The sequence below is a fragment of the Gnatocerus cornutus genome, chromosome 7 (genome assembly GCF_029298725.1).
Source record: "Gnatocerus cornutus isolate USDA-ARS CGAHR chromosome 7, icGnaCorn1.1, whole genome shotgun sequence".
Classification (NCBI taxonomy): domain Eukaryota; kingdom Metazoa; phylum Arthropoda; class Insecta; order Coleoptera; family Tenebrionidae; genus Gnatocerus; species Gnatocerus cornutus.
The window spans coordinates 15043720-15068177 of record NC_142239.1 but is presented as its reverse complement, the minus strand read 5'-3'; the positions used below and the strand labels follow the sequence as shown (position 1 = coordinate 15068177).

The 24458-nt window shown below is 35.5% G+C and overlaps 1 protein-coding gene across 2 annotated transcripts; it reads left to right on the top strand.

The window, feature by feature from the left end:
• The first annotated feature begins 1638 nt into the window (after positions 1-1638).
• gsb (paired box protein gooseberry) lies at positions 1639-11490 on the top strand. Of its 2 annotated transcripts, none has more exons than XM_088040984.1 (6): positions 1639-1776; positions 6387-6700; positions 7343-7448; positions 9367-9701; positions 9758-10095; positions 11157-11490. In XM_088040984.1, exons 1-6 carry the CDS (start codon positions 1722-1724, stop codon positions 11257-11259), a joined length of 1251 nt encoding a protein of 416 aa, XP_087897110.1. In that variant the 5' UTR covers positions 1639-1721; the 3' UTR covers positions 11260-11490. The 2 variants fall into 2 exon arrangements, with proteins under 2 accessions (XP_087897110.1, XP_087897109.1); XM_088040983.1 differs by having other exon boundaries at positions 7343-7457.
• The last annotated feature ends 12968 nt before the right edge of the window (positions 11491-24458 follow it).

Sequence of the window (24458 nt, the reverse complement as noted above, 5' to 3'; positions counted from 1 at the left end):
GTTTTAAAACACTTGGGACTAATTCATTTCCAACGGTGTATTATACTGTCCAGGTCTCTGTTTTCTCATGGGATGACAGAAATTCTGGGTTAACAGAACATCCACTTCTCTTGAATAGCGTTTAGGAGTGTATTCTTATTTATTGAAAAGGATGATTGAAGCATATCAGAACTGAATGCCTCGTCAATCGACAATGTCATTGACTGGATTAATATTTGTAACGAAGGGATTTTGGGATAACATGTTTACCTGCAAATTTGGGTACGTAGAGCCGAATGAAATCCAAATTTTGTTATAGTTACCGTCCAAGGCACGTAAAAGTGTCTGATAATGTCTTTACGGCCCGAGGCAGTGAAATTTGATTTCCCTGCTCGAAACCAGCCGGTGAAATGTGACCCAAAAGCGGCAGTGTAGCAGCAAAATCCCTATCCGATCGACAATTTAGCGTTTACATGATGTCAGCCTAAAGCTCCAAACAGGTGTCCACTGGTGACTGGTTAATGAACTACCGGTATGAGTTTACACATGCCGACGATGAAAAATGCCCCGTCATTGTTGACTTTGTGTTTATGGTTTATCTCTTCGAATTACAAACACACATAATTTTGCATTTTGAAAAGGTAAAATTTTTCAGACAATCGATGATCCGCATTGAATTTATTTTATGTCGATGTTTTTCTCGGTAATTTTTAATGGTGCGTACCGATTCTCAAAACTAAGGGATGAAGAAGGCTTTCAATTCAAACGTATAACAGTTCCCAAGCGAATATGCCACGGTCATAAAATCGGTGCACATAAAGTCACCAATTAGGTAGTAAAGTGTTAATTGCATTTAAATCTGTGACGTGTGACGATGATGTTATTTTATAATTACCGAATGGCACCGTGAAGAGACAATTATCATTTTAAATGACATAGGAGATGACAATGGGCCTGGGAACTAGTAATAGACTTAAAGAAACGAACATGAACAATTTACAGCCTTAGGAGTACTCTTTGTATTTGAAGAGAAGCTCATCTTAAATTATATCTATTGCAAAAGCTATCATTGTTCTATCAAAATCTTTAACTACGAATTCTGTGTCTTCTTTTGCAATGAAAAAGTTATTAAATTTCTCAAAGACAACACTCGTTCAAAAAAAGGATTAAGCCGCAACCTTTGATAAAAAGGTATCGGCAGTCGTGTCAAACCACAAGCCGTCATGGGAAACGCTCCCAAAGACAAAAATGTTTAGATCAATTAGAGTAACCAGAGCATAGACGCTAATCCGAAGAAATTATAAACATTCAAGATCAACATTTGTTGACAAAGGCGGTCCCTTTAGAAAAAAATTGACTGACAACTCTTCAAAAATCACACCAACAAGGGTGGTCTTCATGAATGAACATGAAGCATCAAAACCACCTATGGTTGCTTTGAAAACAACCTCCAATACCATAACTCCGCCCATCGTCAATCCCACCAATCATAACCAACAGAGTCAAGCCGAAAATAACTACTATGGTATTGGGCGGTCTTACCTGACACCTTCCAGCACCAAAGCGTGTGGTCATCCAGTTGGCTCTGGTCAGTTTTCTTCAAGAAGTTCTGCGGTGACGACGAGACGCGACCGTCGAATTTATTTTGGTTAGCCACGATATTGACCGGGTTTGGTGCGTACGTGCCGTTGTGGACGTTGGTAGTGTTTGAAATTTTGAGGAAATTTCGACTACTGGAATAAATGGCAGTTTCGACTCTCAACATGGCACCCTATTTTACTGGATATCCGTTCCAAGGTCTGTTTTAATATTTTCATAATTCAATAGTTCACGTAGCTCTAAAATTGTCTCTTTTGTTAATTACTGGTATCATCTTTTTGCTGTTTTGAAAATTCCTAGCCCCCGTCGCGTCACTCAAGCACCATCTTCGTGTACCATTTTTTGTTCTCTTTGTGGGAATTTCTCGCCTTTTATCAAATGAGATTCACTATAGTTCATAAAATTCGCCTCGGACACTTTCAACACTTGTTGTCACTTAAGATTAACTAACAGGTGTATCTAATTAGGTAATATAATTATTATAATTGAAAATGTTACGCCAGATTTGATCTGAACCATTATCGTTACATTAAGGAGTCGTTTTCACATAAAGAAAGCTTAGTCATCTTGTGGTTGATACAGGTTTTCATTAAAAGGCCATATTAATATATTCTAGGTATACGGAAACCACAAAATATGGTTATTACAGATGTAGAATGATTCGAATATCAACGAGATGATTTGTTATCATTTGTGGGTTACACTCGACTTAAGTAATTATTGAGAGTGCCATTATGAACAACCATAAAACCAGAGCTGTGGTTAGTTGTGTTTATGCTACTGGGACATGTTCTACCCACTAAAACAATTGGTGTAGTAAATGCGGTATTTTCTCCACCATTAATCAGTGTTCGTTTAATTTAATTAAATTAATTGTTAATTATAGCTCTATGATTATCTTGTATAATGAACTGATATTGAATGGAATTCAAACCTTTTTCGGAACAAAACTAATCGTTTCTATTTTCATAATAATATACCATTTCGATAAGCCAAAACGCTCAAGATGAAAGTCCGTCGCTTCAACATTCAATTCACGTGCTAAAATCGAATTATCTTCTTATATTTGACATTTTAGCTCTAGGGTAAAAACGTACCTACAGTTGCTAGGTATTTATTCAATAAATAAACGGAAAGATAATCTGTTTATTTAGCTATATCTGGCGTTCTGTTGAAACACCTCTTTAGCTCCATTTTATAGGCGGGGTTGGTATCAGTTTTCCCACATGAATTAGGAAGGGTGTAGGAAGTAATTTTCCATGGTAAAATTGGTATAATAAGAGGGACATTTTATTTTTGTATTTCAAAATTGAATTAAAGGGCGGCGACAAAGCAGCACTCAGAATGTTAAAATGAAAAAATAATATATACCTACATTGCTTACTGTAATTTTGTTTTAATATTTCGTTTTTAGGAATGTGATTATCAATTATTTTTCAATAAAGTTTTTATATTTTAGATTTTCTAATTTTTTATTTTGATTTTTGTGGATAAATAGTTTTCCCAGATTTATTTCAATTTTTTTTGATTCATTAGATTTCATAAATTATTAAGAATTTATGAAGTTGTGTTGTACTAAATTCGTGGATCTTTGAGGGTCTTTCGGCTTGCATAGATTGTCAAAATTTTAAATCGTTTTCTGTTTCTTCTAGATTATTTCTTATATTCTATAGAACTACAAGCTTCCAAGATTTCCAAACTTTGATAAGTTCCTTACATTGCAGTTTTTTGTTTTGATTAACTCAACTCATCAAATTTTTTGAAGTTAAATGGTAAATAATGTAATAAGGATAATTTTGATAGATATAATTTTGATTTATTTATAATTTTAAACTGATTAAAAATAGTTGGAATACAACTCGTATAAAACGACTAAAAAAATGCTTGGAATTCTTATAAGATAGCATCCGCCCTAAGAAAATTGACAGATCTTAACAAACTAATTTTTCTGGTGAAACCGTACATCATGCGACCGTATACGGTCCCCGGACTATGAATATTTAATTCATTCACGAAGCGCTATCAAGATCCCGCGATAAGGTAATAATACAGATTTAACGTGAATTTTACATGTATTAAAGGCCTTAATGGCGTGTAGGTCGGTGTAACAGACACCGACAGCGCTAAGGCGATACTTATCTTAACACATTTGACATAAGCTATCGGGGATAACATTATACACCAGATCTGACATCGGCACTCAGTTTTTATTTACTTTTTCTGACGGTGCGGCCCCTGTGTTGCTCTGTCGGACAACAGGGACTCATCATTGTGTTTTCTCACCATCCAACAGGTAGGAAAGCCTCAGGGAATGCATATCATATCGCTGACACTGAGCAATTTTGAAAATTTAAAATTTTAGTCACGATTTACTGTCGTTTCTTAATTTTTCGTGTTATCTCAGTGGGAATGTACACCTTTCGGCGGAGCAATTTACGGCAAATTGTTGAAATCTGCCTATGCAAGGTGCAAGCCATGTCAAAACATGTTCATGGAGGTGCATCAACAAACGATGATGAATTGTAATTAAAGATATTGAATGGCGGACTCGTGTTCACGGAGGCCACTTAGGTTTCAACAAATGTGATAATAGCGGTTCCGCAAGTTATGTCATAATGCGAGGATTGAAAGGTTCAGCTTATGGCGCTTTTTTCATAGTTGTTAACTTTCTAACGCTACTTTATCAGAAGATAGATGAGACAAAAATACAGCAGTCAACCTCAAACTATCAAACGGAGGTGGCATCCCCATGTTTGATTTTGATAATGTCGCTTCCAACTTCTAACAAATAGTTTGCTAACTGGCGCATGATCTGGGCAATAAATCCAAGGGTTTGTTAACCGGAACATAATAGATACTACCTATTTATCGCTCGCGTGGGATTGAAAGCAAGATTTTGTTAATTCTAATACTTTATCAACCGTCATTGTGTTCGTGTGATAATGGGCACTAACCCAGTCAACATAAATATTTAATGTGAAGAGATTTTTTCGAAATATTATTACAGTTCTACAAACTCGCTATCACCGGCAGTAAACGTTTTAGCTCCACATTGTCAAGGTGTGAATCCACCTTGAAATTATGGGGTAGCCTAAATAGCCTCCGTTCCGCATAACATGTGGTCAAGGCGTAACCTTTGTTTTTAGAAACCTGCCATCCATCGGTCTTTTTAAACAAGTCAAAGGAAAGAACCTGCCAATCACGGTCTTAATCCCTGTCCAATTGATAGAATTATTTCCTAGATGTGCGTGTCTAGTTAAATATTCAATGATTGAAATAACCAACAGCCATCTGTTGAAAATGGGTTGTGTTTATTCCGTAATTTTCTTCGTGCGATGATGGGGCTGGACTTGTTCATAATGTTTAAAATACAATGAGGCAACCACGCCTGTTGCTGACGCTATTGTTTTCCATTGTAACACGTGCGCACACAAAATTACAACATTTTCATGTTTGTGGGATAATTGGCAAGGGGAGAAAACGAAACCTGTTGACAGATAACACGTTTTTTGAACCGTGAATTTTAAGTTGGTAACATGTGGAGCAGTATGTGTAGCGAAATGAACTTTGTAATCAACGAGTTATCCATCTACTTCTTGTCATACGTATCTGATTTATAGCAGTACACTCACTTTTCTTCCATACTACGTTATTAGTTTTTTCACATTTGACACTTCAATTTGACCATACAACCATAACTTACCTCCATCTTTGACTGTAATCTTCTCATAATACTGCAAAAAGTATTCCTATTCTTGGGATTAATTTATAGAAGAAGATTCGAGAAAGACCGGCTTGGATCAGGGTCCAGATAGCTTTCTTGAGTTGACTCCCGAAAAGGCACTGAATTAAAAGTGTACAATACGATTTCAATTAAGGCAAAAATTGCATAACCGTAAACTATCCGCAACCAGACGGTTATATTCTGGCAAACACTCCAAGTGTTGTGTTATTGTATGTGAGAGATGTGCGAGGTGGGCGTGCGGACATTTAACAAAATGAAAAGCCGGCCCCGGTCAGCGGCTGCTTTGATCTCACTAATGTCTGTTTTCATCAGCCAGATCCTACACCTGATTCGGTACCATCGAAACAGAGCGGCAAATTTTGGAATTCCGAGCGGCTCGCGCGACCCACAAAGGCCCTTAATTAAGTCGTGCGGTAATAAAGCTACCACATTACATGATTTCCACGGAAAATTGACGGAGCAATTAATTCAATTTAACACCATCTCGGTGGTCGCACATAAAGTATCCTAACAGGCAAATATTATCAAAGGGTTGTCTTGTGGCATTGTGTGTTACAATGGCAACATCACAAAACATCTCAAATTTAAATCCAATTCTGCCAACAATGAAAAACATCTCTTGTGTCCAGTATTTAGATTCCAACAATGATGGTATACTTCTTGTAAATAAAACGGGGTGGTCCTCTGAAAAAGAAGCTCTTCATGGTGTTTGAGTAAGCGTTCACGCACTATTGAGCAATTTTCTGTCCAATTCGTTTTTCACAAATTTCATGAAAAAACCCTCATTTTATTAACCGAGGAATGTTTTGCTTACCTTCATCCTTGGTCGGAACACCATCCGACTCGAGCGGTTCCACATCACAAATCATCAGGTGTTATTAGGTTCATAAATCCACCGGTCATAATTTAGGTTCTTTTTATTCCCGTGTCATTGGTTGCATTTTTAGACACCCTTTCTCCTTACAAAGTGGTTGAAATTCACGCGATTTCCTAAGAAACAAGCTTCCAAAATATTGTCAGTAAATCAACGAAGAAAAGTTGTAAAAATCCTAACTGGTTACAGGTCAGGGCCGTGTTAACCAGCTTGGCGGGGTGTTCATCAACGGACGCCCTCTGCCTAACCACCTTCGACTGAAAATCGTCGAAATGGCAGCGGCGGGAATCCGACCCTGTGTCATTTCGCGACAGCTGAGAGTCTCTCATGGTTGCGTTTCAAAAATTTTAAATCGCTATCAAGAAACTGGAAGCATAAGACCGGGAGTTATTGGAGGATCCAAACCGCGCGTCGCCACATTAGAAGTCGAAGCCAGAATAGAACAACTCAAGAAAGAAGAGCCTCAAATTTTCTCCTGGGAGATAAGAGAAAGACTAATCAAGGTGAGTCCTTTTATGCTTAATTAAAGTCCTTGTTGACCACGGGAAATTTCCGAGAAATAATTTTACTTCAAGGATGGATGATTATAATTGAAAAATGTCTTTAAAATGGCAACGTTATGCATGCAATTACTGTTTTTATGTTTGCACAGTAGGATCTTAATTTAACTCGTAAATAAAAAATCATTTTAGTAAGTATATCTTGCGTTAAATTAAATTTTTGGCTGAGCTTGCCTAGTGCGTGCATAAATAATTTTGGCATAAAGATTTTGTTTAACAATATTTAACGGAATTTTAATTGGCTCGGAAACTTGGAGGTGTAGAAGAACGATAAAATTGACCACTTTATTGTTCGTGTTTCCTTTTGGAAACAACTGCTTCGATATTTAAAAATTATTATTATGATGAAAATAACAAGTTTTTTGTTGGGTGTTTAGATTTTTATTGTAGGCTGCACCTACGAGTATAATAGGCATTGTTTAATAAATTATTGTTGAAGTCTTCTCTGCTGACAAGCTTCACTTAATTTATTTAATTTTTCAAGTTTAGAAAAGTGTTCTTCTGTGACGCTTTTAGCCAAATATTATTGAAGTCTTACAACTCACAATCAGTGTAAATAATTGTGAACTTTTATGTCCATTTCAGGAAGGAATTTGCGACAAGAACTCAGCGCCCTCCGTGAGCTCCATCAGCCGTCTGTTGCGCGGAGGCCGAAAAGAAGATCCCGATCGAAAGAAGCATTCAATCGAAGGTATTCTTGGTGAGCACCTCTAAAAAGTCTTTTTCTTAAAACCAGGGAAATTCCCAACGGTTGCTGTACAAAAACGCGCATGTTTGTTTTCGAAAATCTTTAAATTAGTGTAAAATCAATCACCTACCGATTCATACTAAAAACTGTCACGGCTATTTCCTCCGTAATGTACCGCAACCGTTCAATATTACCCAGAAGTAATTCGAAAAATACATCGAAATTCCTAATTTTTCAATTAATGCCAATAACCACAACATTAACCCGACGGATGAAATTTCCGTAAAAGCCGTTTTTTCGCGTCATTTTTGCCGTGCTTGAAAAACCATGACTGGAGCGATCAAATTGATTTATTGAATAAAATAAAAGCGGCATGTTGGTGGCTATGATGGGGCTGTTGAAAAAAAAGCTTGAAGCAACTCAACGTTAAAATTGACAGAAAATTTTATCACACGTAATTTTTGGACCTCACAAGATGAGCCATGACGCAACACAAAAGAGCTACACACCAAGTCCACGTCGGCATAATGACGGTTCATTTTATTATTACCACATATTAACTTCATTGAACCCGTTGATCTTCTCTCGTGATTGATTTTTATTGCACCTTAATTAAATTTCATCGGCGGCGGCTTCCAGCTACCAATTTTTTGGAAATTGCACCTCTGGCACGAATTTCTCTTCGCACAACTTCCGTGTTGCCAATGTGGGGTCGTTGGGGAGAAACTTAATTAATAATTAAATTAAAAATAATTAATTTAGAAACTAGGTTATGGTTTTCTGAACACTGATAACGTTTAAAATGTTTTGATTTAGCTCTTTCTCCCTTAAAATAAAAATCAGCCATAAACGGTCAACCGCGATAACAAAATACACTTGTCGCTCACGATTTCCGTGCTTAATTTTCTTGTTAAAACGCGATACGACTCATAATGACCTTTGTTACTTCGGCTTTAATCAATCAAAAAATAATTAAAACTTCAGCTACTTGTTTGAGTTTCATTTGAATCCGTTATTTTTTGAGTACCATTTTGCAATTTTAACACAATAATTGATAACATTCTTGTAATAACAGGCGCAGGCAATTTTTTCAAGTACGAATCCCGTTGACTTTTTTAACAATTAATCATTTTGTCAGACTTGAATAATTCATCTGAACGATGAATGAGCTATAGCAAGTTTATTTCCATATTTATTACAGTTTTCCTGACAATAATTCGAAGCGTTAACAATCAACAAATAATAATTCATGTAATTGTGCATAGAAAAAACGAAATAAAATCGCCGCCACACAAAGCAAATCTTCATTTCCCAATCCGTTACTCAATCACCGAGGCAATATTCTTCGTTTATGCATAACGTACAAAAACATGCACATTACAATAGTCTAAGTAAGTAATTTTTTCTAAAAGACTCTTGAAATTAAAAAAGACGCACGTGTTCTTATGACCGTATCTACTGAATAAGCAATGGAACGAAAGTGTAGCCCTGAGGCGCACAAATCACATTTACGAGATAAAAATGCGTGTGCATAGGCAATACACAATCAATCACAACCAGAAGACAAATTAAACATTATTAATTAATTAACGTTAATTGATGGTCGCGCTACCGCGCTCCCCATGTTAAATTTATTAGAACTGAAACGCTTCAAGTTGATCTCGGCTCTTCTGGCCACACATAATTACAACTTATAATCCATCTTAATAATTACTTAGGGAGTGAAGGCTTCGGCTCAAAGTATAGGTGGTGTTATAGTTATTTATTTTGAAAATTGCAGTAGGTCTTCAGGGAGATAAGAAAATAAATTGGCGGTCATTAGATAAATGGTTTCCTGTGTTTGCTCTCGGATTTCTTACGAAAATACCTCCATGCTAACTTATTTTTTCTATCCTAAAAGTTGGCAATGTCTTTGGTTCAGGTCCGACCTCTTCATGTGAGGAAAGCGACACGGAATCAGAGCCGGGGATTCCTCTAAAAAGAAAGCAAAGGCGTTCCAGGACCACCTTTACGGGCGAACAACTGGAAGCTCTGGAACGAGCTTTCGGTCGTACCCAATATCCAGACGTTTACACTCGCGAGGAGTTGGCACAGAAAACCAAACTAACAGAAGCTCGTGTTCAAGTGTGGTTTTCTAACCGTAGAGCTCGCTTAAGAAAGCAATTAAACTCGCAACAACTCAACCCCTTTAACTCCATGTCATTACCGTCAGCTTTCCCGGTACAACATCAATACGGCGATCCTACTTTCAATCAGGTAAGTCTCAACGTGTTCTTTTTGAACACTATTTGAGGTATTTGTGTGTATTTCAGAGCTCTTGGGCGCAGCAGAGCTACGCTTCAGCAGCACTGAGCGGTAGTACCATTCCTCACAGTGCTTTGACGGCTAGCACCATCACCGGCTCCGGTGCTAGTTTAGGAGCTACAAGCACCAGCGTCGCCTCTTCCACGCCCTACAACAGCTACAACTCCAGCAGCGGCACTCTTGACCAAAGCAATGTCCTCAACACCAATCAGTTCGGTTACAACATGGCCCAAGTTTCACCTAATCAGCATAGCGTCTCGCCTTCTCAGCAAAGCACCGTTTGGACGAGGCACGCTCAAAACAATAAAGTCGCCGAGAATCTGAGCACCTGGCACGAGAATTACAGGTGAATTGTGCATTGTAATTATAATGGAAGTCGACACCAGATAAAACGCGAATTAAATCGGCACGGACGATATCAGAGGGACCATAATTCACTGTCGGGTGTATGAAGAAATCGAACGCTTCGGTTTTGCACGTACCGCTTTGTTATGCTTCAATGTATTAATCATAATTTATGCATTTAGTGTCGGGTTGTCGTAATGACGAAGTTTTCAGTATGCTGAGGAGAAAGGGCGGTTATTTATTGGCATGAATTGAAGAGACGATTGTATAGTAAGTCGGCGAATTGGCACAATACTGGTTCAAGTTAACTAGTATCAAATTAGAAGACTCGGAAATAAGTTTTTACGTGTGTGGCCGCCTTTTGTCAGAATCGCGTTGTCATGAATGAAGCCATTGAAACCAGATCTTCCATCTCCCAATCAATTAAATATATTCCAGCCAATGTATATAAACATATTTCATTCAGTAGCAGTACTTTTATGCCTTAAGTAGAGAGCGGCGCGGCTATACATTAACTAACACCGTGTAATTTAGCTTAGCACGAATCCCGTTCAATGATTGCGTACTTTGGTAGTTCCGTTCCGAAAAAATCGGAATGACAAGGTTCCTCAACTGCAACCGTCCAAGATGCGCACCGCCTCCTGGCCTGGAACAGATCATGCCTGAAGACGGCATGACTGATCAACTGTATAATTGGTGGGTGCCGGCACGTTTGAATAATACACTAGTAGACGCAATTAATTTATGTCCGTGGTTCGGATAATGAATGCCTTACCTTCATTTTACTGGGTTTAAATACGGTCTCCGGTTGTTTATTAAAATGCCGTAATTAATTTCGTTTTTGTATATGGAAGAGCGTGAGTACCCCGTTTTACCATTGCGCACAAATTACTCAATCAGCTAAATGCGTAGGTAGAAAACGATTTATTACTGCCGCGATTGAACCTGGACCTGAATCAATTATTTTGATGGGACATTAAAGAATCCTTTCACCCATGATATGTCAAATGTCAAATAGAAATAACAAACTTTGTGCTTATTCCAATTTTTTTTTTATTACAGCCTGTTTGCCAGTAGTCACTATGGAGCCCATTCTCCAAGCGAAGCCAAATCAGGGTACCCATATTTGGGCACCATGGATATGTGTGCCAGTCGCGTGCATTAAAATTCGAGGATAAAACTGTGTATATAGAAAAGTAGTACCGTAGCTTTATTTACTTGTATTTATTTCACACGGCACCTTTGTACTATTTGTTTTAATCTGTACATTTTGTAAAGTCAAAATCTTAGATTAAGGTAGCGCTGTAGGTTTTCAATAACATTATTTAATAACTCTGTCTGTGAATATTTGTTAGTTGTACGAAACTTTAAGGGCAATAAATTTATTCTACATAAATTTTTGGTTTTATTTTATGTGACGTAATGTTTTTTTTTGGGTGAACTCGAAAAAAACAAAGCAAAGGGGACAATGTTTATAGCAGAAATCGCCTTGCGCAATTGATTTGCCAATTTCAATGCCAATGGGTTAAATCATCAACATAAAAACGCTGGTAAAATGGCAAAAAATGTCTATCAATCAGAGTTCCCGTCAATATTACAATAACAGTGGTAGAGGAACGTGGTGAGTTGCAGTGCCGAATTGTTCAAATTTGGATTGTTTTGAGTTGGGATTTTTTATCTTGCCAGTGTTTTTGAAAAGTGTTATTCGGTACAGCTTCAGGTAAGTTTTTCACCATTTTGTTTCTAATTAAAATTTCAGTTTGATCCATCGATCGAGTCGAAAAAGTCATCTAATACGAACCAATCGAGATGAGTGCCACATTTATTTCAAATTTGTTAATAATATTGAAATGTGTATTGTCTCTAAATAAGTGAAAGTTTAAAATATACTACTATAAGAGCGAGTGCATTAGTTTTTTATGGGAACGGTTTTTGTACCCTTTGGGAAAGTGCTAGCTGATGCTATGGATAATAGCTTTGTATTCGGGCTCATCCTGTATAATTACTAGAAATGTTTGACCTCCTCACTGCTATTTCCAGCAAATTACGATAAAAGGCAGTGAGTGATCATGAGAGGTGGGATGTTCTAAAAAAAATGTAAATCAGTTGCAATGGCACCGGGACTTGAGAAAGGTCCAATCTCGACTATAAATAATAATTTGTGGAAAATAGTATCCATCTGAATCCTTCAGGCAACATATTCTGTTACTAGTGAACAAAGAAAAAGGTGCTATAAATCTAACAAGGTACAAAAAGTGTGAATATTAAATTGACTTTCAATGAGACGGAAAGATGTCGTTTTCCGATTTTTTTAATTTTTTTTTGCAGACCCACATGCAATGATATTTTCCGGTATCGATCACCACAATCTTTGTTACTACATCATAAACAAGTTAAGTTCCTTCGATGGTTTTATCTTTTAATTTAGACACCTACTACTCATAATAAAATCAACGTTGTGTAGGTCATAACCATAACAAAAAATTGCTAATTAGGTGTGACTGAGATTAAAATATTTTGCAATATTGGATTCCATCCGATCAAATCGTTTCCCAAGCGACGACAGCTGAAAGAAATCGTGCAGATACTCTGTCCGTTCAGCCTTTTTTTTTCATCACTTTATTCTCTTATTCCTTACTATTCGTAATGATAGTAATACTAAATAACCCACGTTATAATTTTCCCCATTTAAATCGTTCGATGCAAAGTATCCATCACTCAAAACCTCTCTTTCCTGCTTAGTAAAATTAGATCGAAAAAGTGGCTACCTGTATAATTTTCTAAAATAGCGCTTCGGTGCTATAATTATACATCGATCGGAATTATCTAACCTTATTTCGAAACGATATACCTTTAAAAGCCAATATTTAACAACTTTTTTTCGTTTTTTCGATGGTACGTTCTATTGGTGGTCCACCATTAACTAATTATATGGATTTAAAGGACTGTTATTCGAGGCTCTTTGCCTTGGGCTCGTTACGAAATGTGAGCAACGGAAAACAAAGCGAAATTGCAATGATGGGCACATTTTAATGGTCGTTTTAATTGTTTAAACATGGTTTTACATTTTCTGAATGAGATAATGAGGTTTTACAAATGAGCAGAACATCGGAATTAGAAGAATATTTACAAACAATGATAATATTAGCGTGTAGTGATCATGTTATCTTCATTTTACCGTTTGTAAGTAATAAACTAAATGAAAAACCGGGAATACTGAGAGATTGTTGTCAACTCGTATTTTACCAAGAAAGTTAATAATAATGGAACTATTAAAATTGTCTGTACCGTCCATAAAATCCCCACTGATTTCCACAAAGGCGTTTTAACCTGAAATGCATTTACCGATAGATATCACGATTGATTTACGACCGTATCTTCGCTCATTGTTCTTTTTGAAAGTTCGCATTTGGGAGTCTGATTAGTTTATTGCCACGGCATAATTTCGGGTCCCTCGTCCTGTAAAAGATTTACTAGACGACATAAACTCATCATTTCCGTCGACATTTTTACAACTGTTGCACCGTTCGACCATCATTCTGCTTTTATCAACGGAAGCTACCGAAACGTAATTGTTTTATGGCCATTTGTGCTACCGTTGTTGTGCACACATTTCCGAAAATTTACGCCCCATTTGTCCATGCCAAGAACAGAGTCGTTTAAAGTTTCATGGAAACGCCGGAGAGAAACAACCACCGCGTCATCGAATGGTCAAGCGAAAAGTGATGTGTTTTACTTTTTCTTTTTTAGATTGCGAAACGGACAAAAGGCGGCCCCGGTAATAAAAGCGGCGATCGACTGAGAGTCACGTGTCGGTCCATAAAACTGTTTTAAATTTGAGCAATAATCTGCATCGTTTCCACCCCCGCACGACTCTTTGAACTTCTGTGTTCTTCAAGATTGTTCCGATGTGCGTGGACAATCAGCGAGCGCAAATAATTGTCAAAGAATGTGGCACAGGTGGCCTTCGCTAACGCGGGCGGTTATCACGATTTTTTAGATGCGCGGAAATGTTACCCACAGACTGCCTACATACCTATAAAACTAAGATTATGTCAGAGTCGAGTACAGATTCCAAAAAATTCGAAGGAAGGAAAATTTAAAATTGGCAAAACTATACGAAGATTTTTGAGCGTCTCCGTTATTTTTCATGGCATTTGTGTGGTGTTATATACCAATCTATTTTCCAACTGATTTGAGAAAATTGTTATTTATAAGTTGTGTATTAACGCTACCAAATTGCAAAATCGTAGACGGAAAAGCACAAATTTTGGAAATTTTTATTAGACAAAAAAAAATTACGGCAACCTTTATTAAAATTCATAATTTTGGTAATTTTAGTGTTTTAGGTGCGAAATTTGGGAAAGTTACTATTTATAAGTTGTGTATTAACGCTACCAAATTGCAAAATTGTAGACGGAAAAGCACAAATTTTGGAAATTTTTATTAGACAAAAAAAATTACGGCAACCTTCATTAAAATTCGTAATTTTGGTAATTTTAGTGTTATAGGTACGAAATTTAAGGAAGTTAATATTTATGAGTTGTCTATTAACTCTACCAAATTGCGAAATTGTAGACTGAAAAACACAAATTTTGGAGATTTTTATTAGACGAAGAAAAAATTTACGGCAACCTTGACTAAAATTTGTCATTTTGGTAATTTTAGTGTATGAAATTTGGAGAAGTTACTATTTTTAAGTTGTGTAGTACCGATATCAAATAACAAAATTGTAAACCAAAAGACACAAATTTTGGAAATTTTAACTGTTAAAACATGATAATTTTCTTAAATGGATGAATGACTTTTCAAATTTAAACCAAAAGTCAAAATAAACAACTGCAGTGCGCCTCCGTCATTTTTCATGGCATTTTTGATACTCATTTGCATCAGGAAAATCATATTTTTTAGGCCGCCGTCCTTTTTTAACGTTTTTAGAGACATGTAAATAGACCTAGGCCTCCAAAAGGTTAACTATGTAGTTAGTTTTTTGCTTAACGGTTGGTATCGCACTGTCATTAATGAACACAAAATTCTGCTGAAATATTTTAAAAGAGATTAGAAACTTTTATTTTCAAAATAGTAAGTAATAACAACCTTAAAGAGTAAAAGTCACTAGATCAGAATTTTTTTTGATTCTTTAAATTGTGTTGACCTAAAAAATATAGTGGATCACACGTCCCAAAATGCTTTTGAAAGTGTTCGTGTTGCTACGACTCGGCTTCTCCTCGTCTTCGCAATTTCACCCAGATTTTCAAAAGAGCATTTTCCGGTCTTGTAATCCAAATTACTATAAATTGTCGCATAAAAATTTGGTGTTTATCACGCCTGGAAAATGCTTTAAAAATGCTCAGAAATTGAAATCTTTGCATGTCTAAAAAGAACATTTTCCAGCTAATAAAACAAGTAACTATTGTCAGAAAGTAAATAAAGCCCCATCGTTGAGAGGAAACTGTTCAAATTTCTTCTTCAAGTTGCGTGGACTAAAAACCTAAAAATCTATGAAACCGAGAATCAAAACAGAACCTTAAAACATCTGAGAATTCGGAAAGAAGAAATAGTATCGGACCTCATCTACAAAAACAAGTCTAAAAATTTGATTATGATAATCGATCTTCAGTAACTTCATGAAAGGTGTCCTGAAGAATTTAGAACTAGAATAACTGAGAAATCGAAAGCCTACAATCGGGGAATAAAAAAAATACGAATCTGTTAGGTGCTGAGTATCTAAGAACTGAAAACTTGAATATAAAATATTACTCGATTATACAAATTTCAGAACTAGAAACTCGAACGATGTTAAAACAGAAATACAAATCTAAAATAAAAATTATGAAGAACAATAAAAACTAAGTGCACAGTAGTACCTAAATAAAAACCTCAAAAATTGAAGGTTGAAACGCCCCCAAATAATAAGATATTTACTTATCATCTAACAATATTGCCAACTTGTTTACGACCACATGCAGTTTAATATTTTCGTTTTAATGCTCTTACAATATCAACAAACGCATTTGAGAGCTGCTAAATGTCTTTAAAAATTTATGTAGAAATAAAAGCAGAATGACATCAGCTCCACTAAGGAGTGCGCTGTGAATAATAAACTTTATCAAACAAAGAAATTCAACTAAACAGTAAAATAATAATAACCACCAGTAAATTTGATTAAACAATAGAAGTATCGACATCATATAATTAAACTAGATTAAACAGGACGCTTGCAATTTAATCTTCGAATTAAAACTGCCAACCTGAATTCGTTGCTGCGGGGAGAAAAATGATGTAACGTGTTTCATTATTAAAATTACCTACAATAAAATCGATTATGTGTTTCATTAATAGATTAACTCAATTATTTTAAATTATAGGTTTCGGTAATTTATAATTCAATGATAACGTGTTTACAGGGACTGGACCAGATAATAGATTCTTCGAGTAAGAAAAAATTTACCTACCGTGTCTTGTTTTTAAAAATCAAATCCATCTTTGCTGTCATCGAGCAATAGGACCAGGACTCCGGTGGCGCAGTTGACAAACTACGACAATAACAAAAATACAATACAATACAAAGAGGTAGTGCGTCGTAAAGTGGCGTTTTTGGAGTTGTGTGCACTTGGGGGGCCTCTATGGGGGGCCCTGTAGAACTATCGGACATAATACATCAACAGGTGTAATGTGAATAAAGGAAACACGTCTATATACACGTACTAAAAAAATAGAAAAAGTGAAATGAGAAAACGAAGCTACGCAATAAATCCAGATTAATTAAACCAAAGTATTATCCTGTGCGACACAGCCACCCAACCAACGCCTGCTTGCACCCTGCCATTTATTTTAGGGGTAGCTCATGCTCAGGGTGGCCTCTGACATCCGTAAAAATCAACTTTGAAAAGACATGAAAATTCTATCAAAATTCAGCGTGAAGCGTGCAAAAACTAACAGCTGAACGCTAAATATCCCTCGTCTCTCTTCTTCGAAAAGCAACCCCATAGCCCCGTCCTTGTATTTAGGCCACAATCGCAGCAGCCGTGGCTTAATTTCTGTTACCGAAAAGGAAGGGGACGGGGAATTTAAATAGACACTAATGGCTATTTTTCCGTTAAGTTTGCGTACAAAATATGGATGAAAATTCTCATACGACATGGCCATGGTTGATCTTGTTAACCAGAACGATTAAATTGACACGTACCTAAAGGACGTCTTAAGGGTGGTTCTTGTCTTACGGGTACTAATTGTTTAGTTCTGCCTTTTTAACGACCTGAATAATCGCATTTTGTGCATGAATTACACAAAACTTGACGTGGAGATGGGGATTAGGTGGCGTGGAAATTCATTTCGAGTGCATGGAAATGATATGCTTGTCCACGAATCGTTTGAGACGTAACTACCATTATCTAATGTTGAACTCTTTCTCAACATCAAAACTTTAATGGCTCAACAGATTTAACCAGAAAATCTCATCGGTAAATACGTAGGCTGCTCTAGGTTCTATGGAGGCAGATGCTAGGAATCAGCGTAAATCCACCGGAACGTCGTGTTATATCAAGAATAGAGCATGTGCTTCGTTCTTGTTGAAAAGAACATCGTTTATTGTAGACTGACTCCGGGACGAATTTACCGGAACAAAACCCGTGACAGTGTGCTAGTCGAAATGTTACCTTTCTGCGTTTTTAAGAAAATTGTGGGACGGCTTTCAGACTTTTTGGGTCACAATAGCGTTCATTAAAAATATTGTTTTTTTTTTACATATTTTGGTACTGCAGATCCGAGATTTTTACTGTTTTATCTTATTAGTTTTGAGTTTCTGAGATTCTTGTAGGTATTTTTAGTTTTTTAGATTCATATTTTTACAAGACAGTACTAAAACTAACCGGAACTTTTAATACTGAAAACTTAAATTTAAGGGCTTAAATATCAAACACACAAACTACAAATTTAAAACAGTATATTATGAAACGCGTTTCATAATGAACATTTTGCCGCACGCACGTTTTTAGGACACGACGAGCGCAGCGAGGAGTGTCATAAAGTAGTAAGTGCGGCAAAATGCATTATGAACAAGTATCATACGCTATTTTTTCTATTTCGCCTTATTTTAAACGAAAAAACTTGATTTCGAAGTCTAGGGAATTTTAGAGTAGTTGGCATTTGCAAAATGTGAATGGGAAAAAATTCGAAGTAGCCAATCCAATTTCAGTCAGTTTGACAGGTGTGACGTTTTGAGGTTACCGGAGCGCAAGGGAGCCAAGAGAGCGAAGATGTTGATCATGATCATGATGGTTCTCTTGCATCCAAAGAGTTTTTGTCCGATGAATTATTAAGCCAAGTACAACAAGAAATAATAGTGTATTGATCGATTCATCAAGGTTTAACAAAACCAAAATCTAAATTGTCAACGTTGACGGCAGGTTGACGGTTTGTCTGCTGCAAACCTAAGAAAAATATATGTTCCTGGAAATATTGGCACGGGATTGGTTCATTACGATACCGAAATACGCTCAAACGCGTATCGAAATATCTTCCTTATGAACGCGAAATAGAAAATAGTATATTAAAACACCGAGTTTCATAAGGCAATTTTTTAGGCACGAATCCAAGTTTATAAAACGAGCGGCAAAGCCGCGAGTTTTATAATGGATGAGTGCCTAAATGGCCTTATGAACGAGGTTTTTATATTATTTTTCCTAATTTGTTCTTGTAACACAGCTATTTTCGCTATTTTCCAATTCGTTTTCAGTGCTAGAATATCCATTTCGATACGGAATGTTAGAATAGCATTGTTTCCATAGCAACTTGGGAATGTTTAAGATACAAATTAGGAAAAAGTATATATCTAGTCAAATGTAAACTTTTGAATATAAAAAAGTTGTAAAAGCAGCTTCTTAAACCTAAAAATTTAAGGGTTGGTTTACAAAACCTAAATTAAATTATTAATTCCGATTAAATATTTAACATCCGCCAATCAAATGTCAGCAATCGTCAAATTAGTTGCGTGATTAACTTAATTTCAATTAAATTATTGTGTAAACCAACCCTAAAGATCTAGAAATCTAAAAAGGTGAAAAATCGACAACTTATACACATCTAAGAAGATAGAAATCTAAAAAATTTCGGTTTTTAATTCTGAAAATCTGAAAATATAGAAATTTATATATTTATAAATTTATATTATTTATAATCCTAGTACATAATAAAAAATCCTGAAAAATTATAAATCTACACATGTAAGTAACCTGAAAAATTAAAAACCTGAAGCTCACAATTTCAGACACAGTATACCTGAAAGCCAGAGAACTTAAAAGAACCTAAAATTTTGCCAACTAGAAAAAAATTATATAAGATCTATAAAATGTGAGAATTTTAGAACGTAAATATTGAAATCTAAAAATTTAATCATTTAAAAATTTAGACAAAGTGGAATCTAGAAAACTGAAATACTGAAGAAACTAGAAAATCACAACTAAAGAACCTAATGCAGTGGACTCTCGATAATTTGAACCTGGATAAATTGAATTTCTCGATAATTTTTTTCCCGGTTCCCTCGATTTCTCTCGATAAATTGAAAAATTTCAATGTGATTTGGTTCCCTCGTTAATTGGAAATAAAATCGAGAACTTTTTCCCGCCAACACTCTATAATTTGAATTTTTCCCTCCCGAACTCTCATTAATTTGAAGTCCCTCGCGTGGACGGACAAGAAAAACAAAAAACTTCTGAACAAACCAATCTTAAAAATTCCATTGCTGCTTTAAAATCAGATTTTACACATTTTTACTTCCGTCTTTTAATAAAGAGTTTTTGGAAATTTCGTTTTAACATAAATCTGTTTCACCAGAAAAATTAATAGCTTACAAAACATAAGTTTTACGATATTTCGTCAAAGTGGAGTTAGTTGATTTTACGCTCTCTTGGTTTGTTTTTTCTGACTATTGTCTGCTTACCTTTAAACTATCGTTTATTTAATTTTTTCTCTTCGTTCTTTCGATTATTTGAATCACACTATATTTTAAACTCTCGATAATTTGATGTTTTTTGACTGGTCTTTTGAGATTCAAATTATCGAGAGTCTACTATAACTGTAATCAATCTAAAGTCAAAGAAACTGAAAAATTAAGAACTTGAGAATTCCCAAATCTTGAAAAATCGAAGAACTAGGCGTGTAAAACTGATAAATTGATAACTTACGTATCTAAGTCTAATTGTACTGCAATTTGAAAAACCTGGAAAATGGAACCCTGAAAACCTGAAAACTAATATAAATTTACGAAAATTTAAGAATATATAGAGAATTTCATAAATAGACGGAATTCATAAACTGGTAAGTCTGCGGACTTTATGAATTGAAAATTTGCAGTTTATTTTGTCCTAACGTTTTTAAAATTAGGAAAGTTCAACCAAAAACTTCAAGAAATTGGATCATTTTGAGAACACATGTAATGTACTCGACATTATGTAACTCTTAGTTTTATTACCTTTTTATATTCTCGTTGTTTCCATAAAACTTCATATGGCCTCTACTAATTTACATCTTTTATGGCACGACTTCACGGTTGAAAACTTCTGAAAACTTATACTGACTTGGTCACACCCCATTGGAAAATGTATAAGGAATAGACCAAAAAACTGGAGCGTATTTGATCAATAAACAGAAGCAGCTTTAGCCTCTTTTGTCTTTCATAAAATTATCTATAATCTTTTATAAAACAAGAGCGAAAAAAACATCACAGAATGAAATTTTATCAGCTGAAAACCGAAACCATTGTGTCTTACTAATCTGAAAATGTGACATTTCAGTCTGCGACCCGCATGTCAAAACGAGCATTATTAAGGTCCTTAAAACAAAAGCACGCATTTTAGGTTTCCGGCGGAAAAACTTCTCGACCAAACTCAATTTAAATAACAGTGAAGAGAAAAAGAGAATATGTTTCGCAACACAGCAAGAATTAATATCTCGACTCACCCCAATTTAATTTGGCAAGGATCGGCAAGTTCCTACAAGAAAATTACGCTTCCATTGAACATTTATTAATAAAGACGTTCAAATAGCAAAGTTATGGAACTCCGTAGGAATTAAGCGAAATGTATCGCCACGTTTGCGAGCGACTGTTTTTTGTCGTAATGCAATCATTTTTGGAATCGACGCGTGAGCTTACGGTCTTCACGGCAATCAACGGCGGCTTTATAATGCCGACGAAACAAAATATTAATCATTTCCATTGTTTCAAGAATATACCTTATTACTACTCATTTTTAAGTATTTTCAGCTATTTATAGCCCCCCAACGACCAAATTATAACGCAACTCGTAAAATAAAACGCTTCCTTCTTCGTTACACTTTTCAATGCTTTCACCAAACTGGATTAGCTAAGCTCAGTCGTTTGAGTGAAGGAAGAGCTTGCGGGCAAAAGCTCGTTTCCAAACATGACACCACATCAAAATAAAAACGCATTCAAGTGAAATTGAGACGTCTAAAATAAGCAAACTTTACGTTAAAAGGCGAAAGGATTAAAACTCTACAAAGGGTAAAAGGATTAGAAGAGTTTTCGTTTAAATACTTTGACACGTGCTAATGTGGCCAGTGATGGTCAGTATTGTGTCCAACGAAATGTTTAAAAAGCTTCCCGGAAATGCGAACAACGGAGCAGGGGTTTAATTATAAAATTTCTGGCTGGAGGTCTGCTGTGACAATTAAAACGTGGACAGGAAAAGCAGGTAGTGACAAGACTCATGTCATCTTTGTGGTAACAAGTAAAATTGTCCTGCTTCAATACTAAGCATTTTAAACGAAAACTCAGGTATTTTTAATAACGTTTAATAAAAATGGTCAGCGACGTCCCAAGAAAATTCAGACAATTTTAATAAAAGAAAAATTCGCTTGTGCAAGTTTTGTGGCTACTATTAATGCGATGTTTATTCAGAAACAATAACCTAAAAGCCCGTAATAAAATATCCCCGCCTCTTCCTATCCAATTTTCCGCATTTTGCTCGGCAAAAATTCAAAATCGCCATAAAACGACTCCATTGAATTCCCTGAAAAGCGCATTTCCCTGTGAACTAAGAAAACTAGCTGTGACGCAGTTCCTGCAACTGCAGCAAACGCATTTAGAAAGAATCAACAACTTTGCCGAAGCCATCAGGAAAAGAAAATGGCGGAAGTGTAATGTTCAAAGGCGGTTTCCGTCGTCGAAACGGCAGTGATTCGATGCAGCCAGTTAACTTCATACGTTTGGCTTTTATTATAGGTGATTTATGTGTTTCTACCCCGAATACAAAGGGTGGCACATACTAATTTAATAAATAACCCGACTATAACTTCCTGTTAATGTCGTTGGCGCGGTTAAATTCGGCAAATAAGCGGGATGGTTCTCATAGAAAGGGGTGAAGAGCAGTGATTCAATTTAGATGTTTTCGTGGAATTACTTTCTCATTTTTTTTTATTTGTAATTTCTCTCTCTCTGCATTCCAGTTTTAGTCCCTCGGTCTGCATACGTGGATATGTGAGACAAAGTTGGGGCGGCGCGGTACATTCAAAGGGCGACACTCGTTATGGTGAATTAAGTTAACTATTTGCCATTATTCGCCATTCATGGGGTCGCCGTGAGCTCTATTCTTATTCGTTTGTAGGCAGGCCACCATCGTAGACGTAGAAATAATTGTAAATTGTAATGGTACATTTCAACTAATATTGAATGATTATTGTCCATTTTCATTTTTAAACAACAACGTGTAATGAACAATGGAAAGGAATAAGGAAATTAGTGGCGAGCTTCCAGTTGTAAAAGCATTGTTTCAATTGGAATTACCAGATGAATCATCTTGAGCGCTGTAAAAAGAATTGTGTTAGAAGCCATGTTAAAATATTTAGAAACTATAACGTCCAAAAGCTGCCTTATTAGTATTTTTATTTTAAAATTTGTACCTATAAAATTCAATTTTATTTCGAAAATCGCTATTTTGCAACAATTGTTATGTTAACAACATTTCCCTATTAATTTCCCTAACACCGAGAAGGGAGAAACTTTGAATTTTTAGATTTCTACATTTATTGACGAGTTTCAAATTTTATTAATGTTAAATTTCTTAGTTTCTCGGAGATTTCCACACAGGTTCTCGGTTTCTCAGATTTTTAGAAATTTATAGCTTTTGCTTCACTTTTTTCTGACAAAAATTTATCTTCTTGCGAGGCGTACCGAGCGTTGATCACATTTTACATCCAAACAATCAAGCAAATAAAAATATGAAGGGACCGAAAATGTTCTTCATGAAATTCTGTATCAGACAATATCTGAATTATCTTCTTAGTCCTAATATAATTTAGACAATGGCTATTCAAAGTTAACTTACATTTGAGAGTGTAGAAAAAATGAAACAAAAACAGTTTTTTTTTAATTTCGTTTTTTTTGTATTTCAAAGCAATAAACGATCCTCTTTTACTATTTTTTTCATTATTCCATTGTTTTTCAATTTTCCGATGCTTGAAAAAACTTCTTTTTATAGCACTGTTTGTGAGTTGGTACTCCTGTCAATTGCTATCAAATTTGTTCAATAAAGAACATCATTTGATAACAGCTGACACTTAAATGACGTTTAACCAAGTTAACTGTTCTGGAAAAATATCCCTAAATGGAACCTTCAATTTTTTTTTCTAAAAAACGGTGAAATAATGCTCAACAGAAAAAAATAGTGTAAAATACACGTCATGTCTTATTAAATGTATATTGTGTGTCTCCGTCATTTTTCATGTTATTTGCGGCAGGAAAATCACCTTTAGAATGTCTAGGCAGTCAAACGTGACATTTCGAATAGTTGGTTTTGGTTTGCAAGTTGGCATCGCTGCAGAAATGTCAATTGTGTCAATTTGTATGCCATTTTGGAGGCCAATAAGTGCTTTTAAAAATTATAAAGGTAAACTAACAAAGTAAAGTTCCAACAAAAATTGTTCGATTTGAATGCGGTGCTACCAACTTATTTTCCTTCTGATAAAATTTCCCTAAATGAGCAAATAAAAGTTTTAAACTCATACCAAAAGTCAAAATAGATAACTATCAAGTTGAAACACAAAATTTTATGTTTCACACGTCTGAAAAAAGCTTTGAAAATAAAAATTTATGCCCTCCGGGCTCGGATTTCAACACTTTCCTCGCATTTCCAAAAGGACATTTTCCAGTTTAGTAAAAGAATAGTTATTTGGAATACAAGACTGAAAAAAGTCTAAGTGAAGACTTCCAAAAGCATTATCAGACGAGTGATCCACATTATTTTTTTGGCCTATAAATTTAAAAAATTAAAAATTAACAATTATTTCTGATCTAGTGACTTTTACTCTGCCATGTTGCTCGTTTAGCGACTATGTTAAAAATAAAAC

What these genes read in the sequence shown, in the direction of transcription:
- gsb (XM_088040983.1), top strand. Translation starts at nt 1,722, where the DNA reads ATGGCAGTTTCGACTCTCAACATGGCACCCTATTTTACTGGATATCCG. An exon ending in TAAGAGAAAGACTAATCAAG is followed by an intron (nt 6,701 to 7,342) that starts GTGAGTCCTTTT and finishes TGTCCATTTCAG; the next exon opens with GAAGGAATTTGCGACAAGAA. An exon ending in TTCAATCGAAGGTATTCTTG is followed by an intron (nt 7,458 to 9,366) that starts GTGAGCACCTCT and finishes TCTTTGGTTCAG; the next exon opens with GTCCGACCTCTTCATGTGAG.